The sequence below is a fragment of the Lipotes vexillifer genome, unplaced genomic scaffold, assembly GCF_000442215.2.
Source record: "Lipotes vexillifer unplaced genomic scaffold, Lipotes_vexillifer_v1.1 scaffold1562, whole genome shotgun sequence".
Taxonomy (NCBI): domain Eukaryota; kingdom Metazoa; phylum Chordata; class Mammalia; order Artiodactyla; family Lipotidae; genus Lipotes; species Lipotes vexillifer.
In genome coordinates, this window is record NW_006771471.1 from 1,551,555 (window position 1) to 1,564,827 (window position 13,273).

Here is a 13,273-nt window from a genome sequence, read left to right on the forward strand (position 1 = left end):
TACAGAGTGAAGTAAGTCAGAAAGAGAAAAATAAATACCGTATGCTAACACATATATATATGGAAAAAAAAAAATTGGTTCTGAAGAACCTAGGGGCAGAACAGGAATAAAGATGCAGATGTAGAGAATGGACTTGAGGACACGGGGAGGGCGAAGGGTAAGCTGGGACGAAGTGAGAGAGTGGCATCGACATATATACACTACCAAATGTAAACTAGATAGCTAGTGGGAAGCAGCCACGTAGCACAGGGAGATCAGCTTGGTGCTTTGTGACCACCTAGAGGGGTGGGATAGGGAGAGTGGGGGGGGGACACAAGAGGGAGGTGATATGGGGATATATGTATATGTATAGCTGATTCACTTTGTTATAAAGCAGAAACTAACACACCATTATAAAGCAATTATACTTCAATAAAGATGTTAAAAAAAGAAAACAAACAGGACCAGTAGTGTCCTGAACAAGTTACATTATTTCCTGGGCCTCAGTTTTCTCATGAAAGGTAAGGATGCTTAGACATAATCATCTATTTTTAGAAGGCTCCTTAGAGACATTTTAGGGTTTCATATACCTTTCAAGCATGTAAAAACAATGACTGGGCTTCTCAAACAGTTTAAAATTTCATTGTTTGGCAGGGAATACTTGATTTTTCTATCCTGTCATTTATTATTTGTGTGACCCAGACAGATAAATTTACTCTGGGTTTTTATTTTTCCCTCTGTAAAATGGGAATAATAATAATATCTAATGCCATTGGATTATTATGAGACTCAAAAAGGTAATTCATGAGCTTGGTATGTAGTAAGCATTTAATAAATGTAGGTGTTACTATTATTGTTACTATTTTTACTGTTCTGAGACCAGTGCTTTTTCTGAACTTTTTTTTCAAATTCATGCTGAAGCACTTCAGTTTAGAAACCTTCATAAGATTATAAAATGTAGACAGATATTTTAAAATTGAAAAACGAATGTTTATCATTTCATAGAAGATACTCTAAGTGATGTTGGAACTTGTGTTTAACCTATACTCCTCTTCAAAGCCTAGAGGTGTATTTGAGAATAACATTATTGCTATTAAGCTCTTTGTAATTGGCACTGACATATTTGTCTTGAAGTGTTCATTCTCCCGTTCAGATTTGTCATTCTCTTTGGTTTATTCCTGAATCCAAACACCAATTTTCTTTATCCACATTTCCCATGAAACTTGCATGCCATTTGCTTATTTATACCATTAAAGCTGATCAAAAGATAGGGTAAAACCTTTTATAACATTTCACCAAATTATATTCTTCTAATACCAGCATTCTTTTGAGCTTCTGGTGTGTATGCCAAGTATACTAGGTTAAACTCATAGCCCAGGACTACTCTTACCTGATACTTCCTTAAGTGACCACTTCAGCACCCTGATAGGAGTTTGAGAATAGCATTAGTAAACAAAATGCATAAGAGGATCAATTTTTATTTCTTTAATAGTGATCTAGTTCAATGAGAAGATTCCTAATATAGCTTTTAATTTTTAACCAAAATGGGCACAGTATATCTTCTCTAATAATATGGCATGTGCCCAAATATAGCTGTTCTTCCTGACAAAAGAGTGCATTTTTTTCAGACTGCCGTTTAAGGTAGTCATTTATTTTTTCATAACATTTTTGGAACCCCCGCTCAATCAAATGTTACAACAATTGGCCTATTTGTTTTTAAAAAAAATGTAGCTGATTAAACTTTTGGGAACTCAATATTAGGGTTGGCTAAAAAGAATGAGAGTAATGTTTTAGTAAGAAAACGTTATCCTGACAAGAATGTTTTAAAACTGAGATCATTGTTGATTTTGGAAGCCTTGGCATTGTAATTAGTCATGGTTTAAAAATGAAGTAACTTGAAATATCATCATAAAGTATTGTTTGATCTGAAAGAAGACAGTGAACATTTTTGGTAATTTTTAGCATGCTCCCTGGTGTGATTCATTTACTCATTTTATTTGTGGAATTTAGCTTACTGAAATTCCTGTAGCTAGATTTTCCCAGTGTTTCTAATAGCTGAATTAACTATTTTATGCTCCTTGAGAACCATTTAGTACATTATTCTTTATTGTATAAATTGTAATTTTAAACAATTGTGAAAACTAGTAAAATTGAGAGTGATTATTTACTGGACAAAAATGTGTATTAAAATAATAAGCCACTATACTACATTTTAAATTAAATTGAAGTTACAAAACAAATATCCTTGTTCAGAATAAGTGGATTATTCATTTTCTGAGGAACAGTGGTGTTAATGGTTTGGTAGTGTGAAAGATAATGCAGTGTTCAAATATAACTAAGGAATTACTCACCTATTGGGTATAATTTTGTTTATTCATTCATTTAATCATCTTAGAAATTATAATTCAGCAGTTATATCACGTGGTACTTTGGATTTAAACGTTAGTAAGTCATGTTTCCTGCACTCAAAATTCTTAAGGAAGTATGAAGGTAGTAAGTAAAGTATAGTGGGAGTTTGTTTCCAGTGTACCACTTGCTAGTTATAGGCAAGTCAATTACATTCTCTGAACTTCACTTTCATGATTTGCAAATATGGACCGAAATATCTGCCCTGCCTACCTTAAGTAGTTATTGTGAACTGTTAAAGATATTGCATGTTAAAGTGCCTTAAACTGCACATAGGTAGATGTAGTATTACAAAGCTTTGCATGTCTCTGATTTTGGGGGGAGGTTTTCATCCTACTACCACTTCACAAATCCTACGGCATTTATTATTTCACTACAAAAGTAATATAAACTTGAGAAATAGAATCTAGAAGAGAAAAAAATGTATTCATAGTTCACCCTAAATCAAATATGTTTTATAATTTTGAACTGATATTTTTCCTCCAGGTTTTAAAATTCCTAGCCTTGGGGATAGATATTCATAATTATACTACACATTCATATACATGCATATATACACACACACACATTTTCTTCTTGAGTTATTACAGAGTCTTCACATGATCATTTTAATGACCACAATCAACTGTCTCTCTCATAGCTTATTCTTAGGGGAGGTTATCAATAATGTTTTTTGTATTGTTATTTTAAGATGTGTAATTCATTGGAAATAGAGGCAAATGTATTACATGTTTACCTTAAAATAGTTGAGGAAAATGTGTCTTAGGTACAATTACTCTTTAAGGCCTGAGAAAAAAATTAAACATATACTTGGGTCATCACATAATTTTAGCCTCTTTTGTCACACAGGTTGTCACCTCTCCAGCGCACTCAGTGCAAATGCACAGCCTGTAACATAGCTACTTCCCGTATGCACTAAAAGCAGTATTTCGTACTGCACTGTGTATGGAAATGATGCTATTCCTGAAGTGACGCATACTCTAATGTTTTTCGTGGTCAGTGAGAATAAATTACATCACTCCTAAAAATAAAACACAAAGTATCTTCATTCTCTTTCTCTCCCAGTCTCTGCCTCTCACTATTTCAGGTATTTTTCTTGTTGGATTTAAAATACATATAGACTGTCCATCTAATACCTTGACCTCTAAGTTTGACAACCTCTTTGCCTCCAGTGATCTTGTTCTCGTGCCTATTTTAGCCATCCATCCCGCAATTGTACCCTAGGTCTTGTCTGGTCTCTGTAGTAGTGTCCCACACTATCTACCACCTCCCACGTTTCCAGCTTTCTCCTTTCAGTACTCTGACTCCAACTTAGCTAAAGTTCTATGATTTACCATTTTGTTCTTTCCTAGCATTTCTCTCCTTTTGTCATATACTTACCTTGGAAAAACTTCAACCTTGGTTAAATCCTGCCTTTAGCTCTTCTGCACCTGCACTCACGAGGAATAGATGAGGAACCTGGAGAAAACAGTCATACTGACTGGCCTCACTTTAGAGGGATCACTAACCTTAAGTGAGTTCCAGTATGTGCAGTCCTACTAAGTGTCCATAGCCCTCCACTTTACCTCTCGTCAGAGTATTTCACATTGTGTCACTCTCTCTTATGAAACCTCCAATACCCACTCCTCTCCACTCCTTATTCAAAGCTGATGACTTCATTTCCTTTATCATTGATGCTGCTGAAGTAATCAGAAGAGAACTTGCATATCCTCCCTCAACCAAATCTATCAGCCTACCTGCATCTGTATTTTTATTTAATGCTTTCCTTCCTTGTAACTGCCTTTGCTCCATCTGAGGCCACCTACCTGTACACTAATCCCATCTTCTCAAGTACACAGAAGTAGGCTCCTGTACATGTCCCCCACTTCTACTACATCTTCAGTTTTTATTCTCCTGCATCATTTCCAAAAACATACAAACATGCTGAAATACCTCACATTTCCTCTGCCCCATTTAACAGCTATCCTTTACAGAAAAGTTTTTTATATTCTCTATCTCCACTTTTTGTCCTCCCATTCTCTCTTGAACCATTTCAGTCACGTTTTATCCATCGTTCAGAAACTGCTCTTGTCAAGGTCAGCAGTGATCTACATGTTGCCAGATACCATGGTCATTTATCATTATTCCTCCTGGACCTTTCAGCATTATTCAACACAACTGATCACTCTCCTGAAACACTTTTTGAACTTGGCTTCCAGGATACCACTTTCGGGGTTTCTCTTCTGCCTCAGTGACAGTTGCTTGCCTGTCTCCTTTGTTCATTGCTCTTCAGCTTAATCTGAAATGATGGAGTACTTGTGTCCCAGTATTCAGTTCGCACATTTTATTTAACTAACTTTCATTGATTTTCATCTATATACTGTTAACTCCCAAATTTAATTTCTTGAATAGTTTTTCCTCTCCTAAATGCAGATTCATATATCCACCTGCCCACCCTACAACCCATTCTCAAACTTCATCTGTTCAAAACTAAATTCTTACTTCCCATATCCGTTCTCTCAGTCAGCCTCCTTGCAGTTAATGACAATTCGCTTTTTCTAGTTGCTCAGGCCAAAAGCCTTGGAGTTGTCCTTGACTCTGTCCTTTCTTTTACATCCCATGACCACATTGGGTCAACTTTAAGACTATATCAGGAATCTTAGCACTTCTCACCACCCCATCAACTACCACCCTGTTCCAGGCCTGCATCAGCTCTGGACTGGTGAGGTGCAGTAGCTTTCTAGTTGGCATTACCATTTTCGATCTTGGCCTCTGTGGTCTGTTCTCAACATGGCAGCCAGAGGGATCATTTAAAAATACAAGTCATATCATAGCGTAATCTACCACTTGCTTCCCATCTCACTCAGAATAAAATCCAGGGTGCTTATCATGCTCTACAGGGCATGCCCTACTGCAGTGTAGAGTGTCTGCCCCTTCTTACCTTTTAGACATCTTGTCTCACTCTCCCTCACTGTACTCCAGCCACACGGCCGTCTTGTTGTCAGATACACGCAGCATCACTTATCCACTTACTGTCAATAATCTGTTCCTGAAAATAACACGTTTTGCACTAAAATGCTGATAGGGAGTCTATTTACCATTATTTTAAGTAGGAACAATTGTAATGTAATTGCATAAAACCTATGTATCAGTTGACAAATTATCATGTTGAGATCATGTTTAACACATTGTGCCCTGATCACCAAACAACTCATATGATTGTTAATAGGCAGTTTTGTGTGTAGTAATATTTACTCTTCATTCTAATTGCTGTTCTCAATTGCTCCTATTCTTTCTCCACAGTTTTTTAAAATACTTCCTCCACTTTGGGGGGGCACTTTTTATGTAACAGTAGGGAAAAATAAGAGCTAATTATGGAAGGCACTACAGAAATTTGTTCAGGATAAGTGAAAATAGCAGAGAATGGCCCACACTGAGAATGAGGCTAGTGCCTCTTAGCTCTAGAAACAGTGGAGATTTGTTGATACTTAGTGGACTTTCCCAGTAATCTACATAGGAGTCTGAATTATACCAGTCGTATTCAGAATGTAACTTAAAATTCTACTCGTGCATTGTTTTGTTAAAATTTTTTTGTCGAGTTTTGGAGAAAGAGACATACATTTTCCTGTGTAAACACTGACAAAAAACATTGGCTGGTGAGAGATATCTCTGGTCTATATTGGTTGTATATTAAAAACCAAGGTAAATCAAACCAATAAATCAAATGCTTTAAGCCTTAAACTTATACAGTAATGTATGGCAATTATTTCTCAATAAAACTGAAAAAAATACCTAAAACCAAGAGGCGTTCTCCCAGGGAACAACATTCCGTGAGGTATGCCATTGTTTATTAAAGAAGTGCGTGCATGCATTGCATTCTTGCTACATGTATATATATTTTTTGTGATAGAGACAAAGAAGGTTTATGAAACATATCACCTGGCCCAATTAATAAAAATTCTCATCAGGCTTTACATGGTAATTCTATTTTTAATTTTTTGAAGAATGACCACACTGTTTTCCATAGTGGTTGTACCATTTTACCTTTCCATCAGCAGTGCACAATGGTTCCAGTCTGACCACATCCTGGCCAACACTCGTCTCTTTGTTTCTTTTTATTTATTTATTTTAATAATGGCTATCCTCATGGGTGTGAAGTGGTTTCTCATTGTGGTTTTGATTTGTGTTTTCCTAAGGATTAATGATCTTGAGTATCTCCTTCATGTTTTTATTGGCCATTTGTATATTTTCTTTGGAGAAATGTCTGTTTAAGACCTTTGCCCGTTTTTTAATCGGGTTGTTTATTTTGTTGTTGTTGAACATCTAAATATTTTATGTAGTGGAAAATATACTAAAATACTTAAAACGTGTCTTTTTTCTCACTATTAGTGGTGCAAAGTACAGTTTGCTAGCTCATACTACCCTGAGCTTGGAAAGTACTGAGGATAACTTCAAGACCCATAATCTGTCTATTAATGGGGATGGTAAGTACAGTCTATATTTTACTTATTATACATGTTATGTCAATATATGTGTGGTGACAGTAATAATTTCTAATTTTAATGTGTTCCCCTGAAGTGGTTATTGGCTTAAATAATGTAGGCACGAGTGACTCTGTGGATTCTTCAAAATATGTCTGTCCCTTTTCCCCAAAAGCAGAAAGTTTATTTTTCTCTTTCTACTGTTCGCTAGAGATTTGTTTGTGAGGCATGCTTGGTGAGAACAGAAAGGTTTTGCATATTCTGAATCCTTGTCTTTGACTTGAAATTGGTGACTTTACCACTCTTCTAGTTGTCAAAGATGTATCTTATTTTTAACTTTGAAATTGAGGAAGCCAGTAAAAGCATGAAGAGATACTCAAGATCATTAATCCTTAGGAAAACACAAATCAAAACCACAGTGAGAAACCACTTCACACCCATTAGGATGGCCATTATTAAAAATAAATAAATAAAAAGAAACAGAAAGTAACGAGTGTTGGCCAGGATGTGGACAAACTGGAATCATTGTGCACTGCTGATGGAAAGGTAAAATGGTACAACCACTATGGAAAACAGTGTGGTCATTCTTCAAAAAATTAAAAATAGAATTACCATGTAAAGTCTGATGAGAATTTTTATTAATTGGGCCAGGTGATATGTTTCATAAACCTTCTTTGTCTCTATCACAAAAAATATATACACATGTAGCAAGAATGCAATGCATGCATGCACTTCTTTAATAAACAATGGCATACCACACAGAATGTTGTTCCCTGGGAGAATGCCTCTTGGTTTTGGGTATTTTTTTCAGTTTTATTGAGAAATAATTGCCATACATTACTGTATAAGTTTAAGGCTTAAAGCATTTGATTTATTGGTTTGATTTATCTTGGTTTTTAATATGCAACCAACATAGACCAGCGATTATCTCTCACTAGCCAATATTTTTGTCAGTGTTTACACAGGAAAATTTATGTTTTTCTCCAAAACTTGACAAAAAAATTTTAACATACATAAAAAAATTTTGATGATGAGCAAAAAGTCACTAAGAAGACATAATATGATTCCATCTACATCAAGTTCAAACCAGTAAGAGCTAAATTATAGTTTTTAGGGAAGCACACATAGGTGGTAAAATCATAAAGAAAACAAGGAAGTGAATACCATACAAGTTGGGTCATACTTACAGCGAGGTAACTGAGGAGAAGTAGTGTTGCCAATGTTTTATTTCTTGACACAGAGATGGTTATGCACATATTCATCTCATAATTATTTGTTAAACCGTACATTTATATTTTATGAACTATTCTCTATTTTGAATGTAATTTTTTAGTGCGAAACAAAAAATGTACAGAGCCATCTATCTTTACAACAAAAGGTATAAGGAAGGTAGTATATAATTTTACATCTTATACTTCAAAAAATGAAAAAGAATAAGTAACCCAAATCATATTTCCAAACTGCTTTACCAACACTGCTCTATATTTTTCATCATAGGTAAAAATAAACTTGGAGCGTGGAGAGTGCTCCTGCTGTTTTACAAATCTTCTAATCACTTACCTCCCTTCTTCACCTTGCTATATATTTCTTTTTAATAAACTATAACTACAAATTATCATCTAGAGAAAAAAGTTTAAGATTAATTTAGCCCTACCTTCCCGTATATCCTCTGCTTGCTACCAACAGAAGGTAGGCATGAGTGATTCTGTGGATCACTCATTACATCAGTATATGTTATGTCAATATATGTGTAAACACTGACAAAAGCATTGGCCAGTGAGAGATATCTCTGGTCTATGACGGTTGTATATTAAAAACCAAGATAAATCAAACCAGTATTTTACATTCAGTATCAAATAGTTTATAAGCCATATTATATGATATTAAGTATTTGAGTTTAAATCTACCATCATATTCTGTGTTTTCTGTTTGTCTTACTTGTTCCATGGTGGTTTTCTCTTTCTTGCGTCTTTAAGGATTGATAGTTTTATCATTTCAGTTTTTCCTTGTTCTAATTAAAGTTATAATTCTTTTTCTCATCTTTTAGACATTACCTCTAGAAATTTTATTAATCATACTTAAGTCTAAAATTAAAAGATAATTTTACCTTTTTTCTCAGATCCTGCAAGGACTTTAGAATAAACTCCATTTCTCTGACCTATGTGCTGTTGTTATATATTATAATTCTGTTTGGTTTTTAAATTTCACAAGATATTTTATACTCTTAATATTTATTTAGATTTGCCTGCATTTTTCCATGTACTGCTTGTGTCTTATACCTTACATCTGGTATTATTTTCCTGCTGCTTGAAGTGTAATCCTTAGAATTTATTTTAGTTTGTTCTGCTAATATCATACTTCTTAGTTCTTTGTGTATGTCTGAAGATGACTTTGTTTAGCTTCATTCTTGAAAGATATTTTTTACATGATGTAGAAACTTTAATATTTTACTTTGTGAATATTAAAGATATAATTCCAGTACCTTCTGGCATCTCGTACTGGCTGTCAAAAATCATTTGTCAGTGTGTTGCTTCTGTGAAGGTAACTTTTAATTTTCTCTGGTTTTCTGAAGCTTCACTGTGCTATAGGTATAGAATTTAATTTTATTTATGCTGCTTTTGGACATCCTTGAACTTCATTAAATTGATGGATGTCTTTCATTATTTCTGGACAAAATCTTACTTGTCTATTCAGGCAGCCTCTGATCCATTCTATTGCCTTTCTCCCTGTAGCATTCCTAGTAAACCTATGTTAGTCTTTCTGACTGTATCCTCTGTGTTTAGTACCCTTTGTGATGTACTCCTCATCTTTTTGTCTGTCTTTGCTGCTTTTCTGGATTTTTAATGCACTATCTTCTATTTCCTTTATTCTCTTTGCAGCTCTGTCTGATCTGCTGATAAATCTGTATACCAAGTTCTTCATTTCACTTATTGTACTTCTTATTTCTAGAAGTTCTGTTTGACTTTTTCAAATCTGCTATGCCACTTTTCACTTTTTATTCTCTGCATATATTGTTAATATTATCTTTTAGGTTTTTATTAAAAGAGAAGGCATAGCTGTTTTATAGTCTATGGCTAATGATTCAGATATATAAAGTCTTTCTTGATCAGTTTCTCTCTTTTTTTTAACTGGTTCTCACTCATGATGTCTTAATTCCTTGCATGTCTAGTTATCTTTATGTACTTGTCATTGTAATTGAAAGTCTACATAGAGGAATAAATTAATGCTCGGTGTCTCTGTTTGCATCTCACAGGCACCTGGTGAGACTATCATTCTGGCCTCACTTTATCCAAAGACCATGTCTGAGTTTCTCTGCATCCCTTCATCCCTACCTCCAGGCAATGGGAATCCTGGGCAGTTAGGTTGGTTTACTTATGGTTCACCACTACCCTGTTGGTGATTCCTTTGGGATATCAGTTTAATATGAGGAGAATCCTCCCATTAATCTGCCTACATTGTTCAGGTCCTAGACTGTGATTTCTGTTCTGCTTCCCTCGTCTTGCAGGATCATTAAGTCATAAATTGAGATTTTCTGGGATTGGCAAATGCTCTCAGGACAAACACAGCTTCTGTGCTCATTTAACTCACTGGTTCTCATTTATCAGATTTGTACTGGTAGTTTATTATAGTTTTGTTACCTCTTTGTTGCTCTGGGGAAAAGTTTTAAAATATATTTGGTTCAGCATTTTTAGTAGTTTTCAGTGGGAAGATTGGTCTGAACAATCTAATCAAGCCTATCACCCAAAACTTGAAGTTTGCAATAGTATTAGCATTGTCAATTTTATCAGAAAACTTGGCAAATTAAGTTTTTTTAATTCCATTTGTGTTAGTTCTCTAGAATTACCAATATTATCACCATATGTTGAGTGCCTATTATGTGCCAGACATTGTTTGTTGAAATATTATTCAGCCTTGAAAAAGGAAATTCTGCAATATGTGACAACATGAATGATCCTTGAGGACACTATGCTAACTGAAACAGCCAGTCACAGAAGGACAAATACTACCTGATTCCACTTATATGAGGTATCTAAAATAGACAAACTGTTAGAAGCAGAGTCGAATGGCAGTTCCTAGGGGCTAGGAGAAGGAGAAAGGAGGAGCTGCTAATAAACAGATCTAAAGCTTCAGTTATACAAGATGAATAAGTTCTAGAGATCTGCTGTACAACATTATAACATTTGTTAACTATACTGTATTGTACACTAAAAATCTGTTAAGAGAGTATATCTCCTATTACATGTTCATACCACAATAAAATATAAATAGATAAATGAACACTGTTAAAGCAGTTTTTATTCTTAGTCTCTGTGAGACGTAGTTATAAGGGAGCATCACAGTGAAGTGATTAATAGTGGAGACTGGAGCCATCAGCCTTGGATTCGTATTCTAGTTCTAGCACTGGCTAACTGTGTGCTTTCACAAGTTCCTCATTTTGTTATCATTTATATTTTACAAATGAGTAAAATACAGCTTAGAGAATGTAACATGCCAGATTCTGTAGCTAGCCAGTGGTCGAGCCAGACTTCAAGTAATCCAGGAAAGGCTGTGCTCTTTCTGCTATGCATTCCGGTTAGGCATGATTACTGATAAAGCACCTAAAGACTCAAAATACTATCGATGTGTGAATAATGGAATTGATGATGGAAGGTCCCATTCTTTCAATCAAGTCACCTGAAAGGTTGTGGAAGGGAATAAAATTCACAAAGAAATCATCGATTTTAGCAGTGTCACGTCTTCAGTGTTCTATAAGATATTACTAGATTCTCCTTTAATAAAATGCTCCTGAGCAAATAAGCATGGGAACTATGTGGTATACTTCTTTCTTTGAGAAACACAATAAAGACTAGCATGTTAAAGACTGTGAAAAGAGCTGTGCTTACAGCAATAATACCCAAAACCTGTTGACATTGGAACTTGTAGATTCCACAGAAAAAAATTTCAAGAACACTAACCTATATGCCTAACCCTTTTGATGTGATAGGTATATCTCTAGAAATGTGTGTAAATTAAAATCTTGTAAATCAATTATATTTTGAAAAAAAAAGCTTATAATTAAAAAGAAACAAAATTTTATACAGAAAAAAGCCACCCTCAGATTTATTCATTAATAAATCTATGTTTAATAGGGTTTCCTAAATAAATTTATGTCAGTGTCTACCAAATACTATAAAATAAAGAGGAAATACAAGATTTTTAAAATTTATAACTCAACTTTATTACTTGTACTAGTTTAAGGAAAAAGCCAAAATGATATCTTAAGGCTTATATTTGTCATCAAGAAATTTTTATACTTTTTATAAAACAATGAAACCACATTGTAAAGATTGACTCACATGGAACTGAGATGTTATCGATTCTTTCTCTTGCCTGTGTTTTGTTTTTGTTGTTGCTGTTGTTTTTAAACTCCATTTTGCTCCCCATCTGAAACTACAGATGAATTAGATAAAATCTTTAAGTAATGAAAAGTCAAACTGCTCTTTCACTTCCTGTTTCATTTCATCTTGTCCTAGTACCACCTTTGGTTAGAAAAGAATAATTAAGTATTTTGATTAATGTGTTGCACAAGGGCAGAAAGGCAGCATTGAGAAATGGAAAGGATATGGTTTGGGGAGTGAGAGTGCCCTGGATATGAAATTATGAGAAGCATCTTTTACATGCCAGATAGAGCGATAAATGTCATGCACACATTATCTTATGTGATTTCACAGCAACCCTAGTACTAAATAGGTAGTATTTTAAGAATGAGAAATTGATACTCGGGCAAGTTAAGTGAATAGCCTAGTTGCTGTATTTCTTGTCAGAAGTAGGGAGAAAAAGCTGTGACTGCTTTATTCCACAGTGGTCATGAGCTGTAGAGAAACCTACGTAGGAAGTAAGAGGTGATTGCAGTGTATGTGGCACATGATCTCTAGAGCAAAGAATTTTACATCCAGTATATCTTTTCAAGGTCTGCAGTGAGGAAGGAATTATTTTTCTTGGTGTGCCATGAAATCTGAACTTATTTTACTGGAGAAGCACACTGTTACATGTGGTATTTAGGTTCCAGATACATTATTGATTGTGACTGGTCTGAAAAACTAATCATTTATGATTCTGTTTCCTTAGGAGGTGGATCCTAACTTAAAAACAAGCCATTCATAAATCTGGGCTTGCTACGTAAAGAAATTCGCTTTTGGGGCTTCCCTGGTGGCGCAGTGGTTGAGAGTCTGCCTGCCGATGCAGGGGACGTGGGTTTGTGCCCCGGTCTGGGAGGATCCCACATCCCATGGAGCGGCTGGACCCGTGAGCCATGGCCGCTGAGCCTGTGTGTCTGGAGCCTGTGCTCCGCAACGGGAGAGGCCACAACAGTGAGAGGCCCGCGTACTGCAAAAATAAATAAATAAATTCGCTTTCAAACTTTAAACTCATAAATCACAAGGGTGATT

The 13,273-nt window shown here is 35.1% G+C and overlaps 1 protein-coding gene across 1 annotated transcript in view; it reads left to right on the forward strand.

Annotated features, from left to right (window-relative positions):
- Positions 1-13,273, forward strand: part of RTKN2 (rhotekin 2) — a 77,383-nt gene that overhangs the window by 40,307 nt on the left and 23,803 nt on the right. Inside the window, exon 7 of the mRNA XM_007446807.1 lies at positions 6,754-6,848. Within this exon, the coding sequence (XP_007446869.1) occupies positions 6,754-6,848 (95 nt within the window). The remainder of the gene's footprint in view (positions 1-6,753; positions 6,849-13,273) is intronic.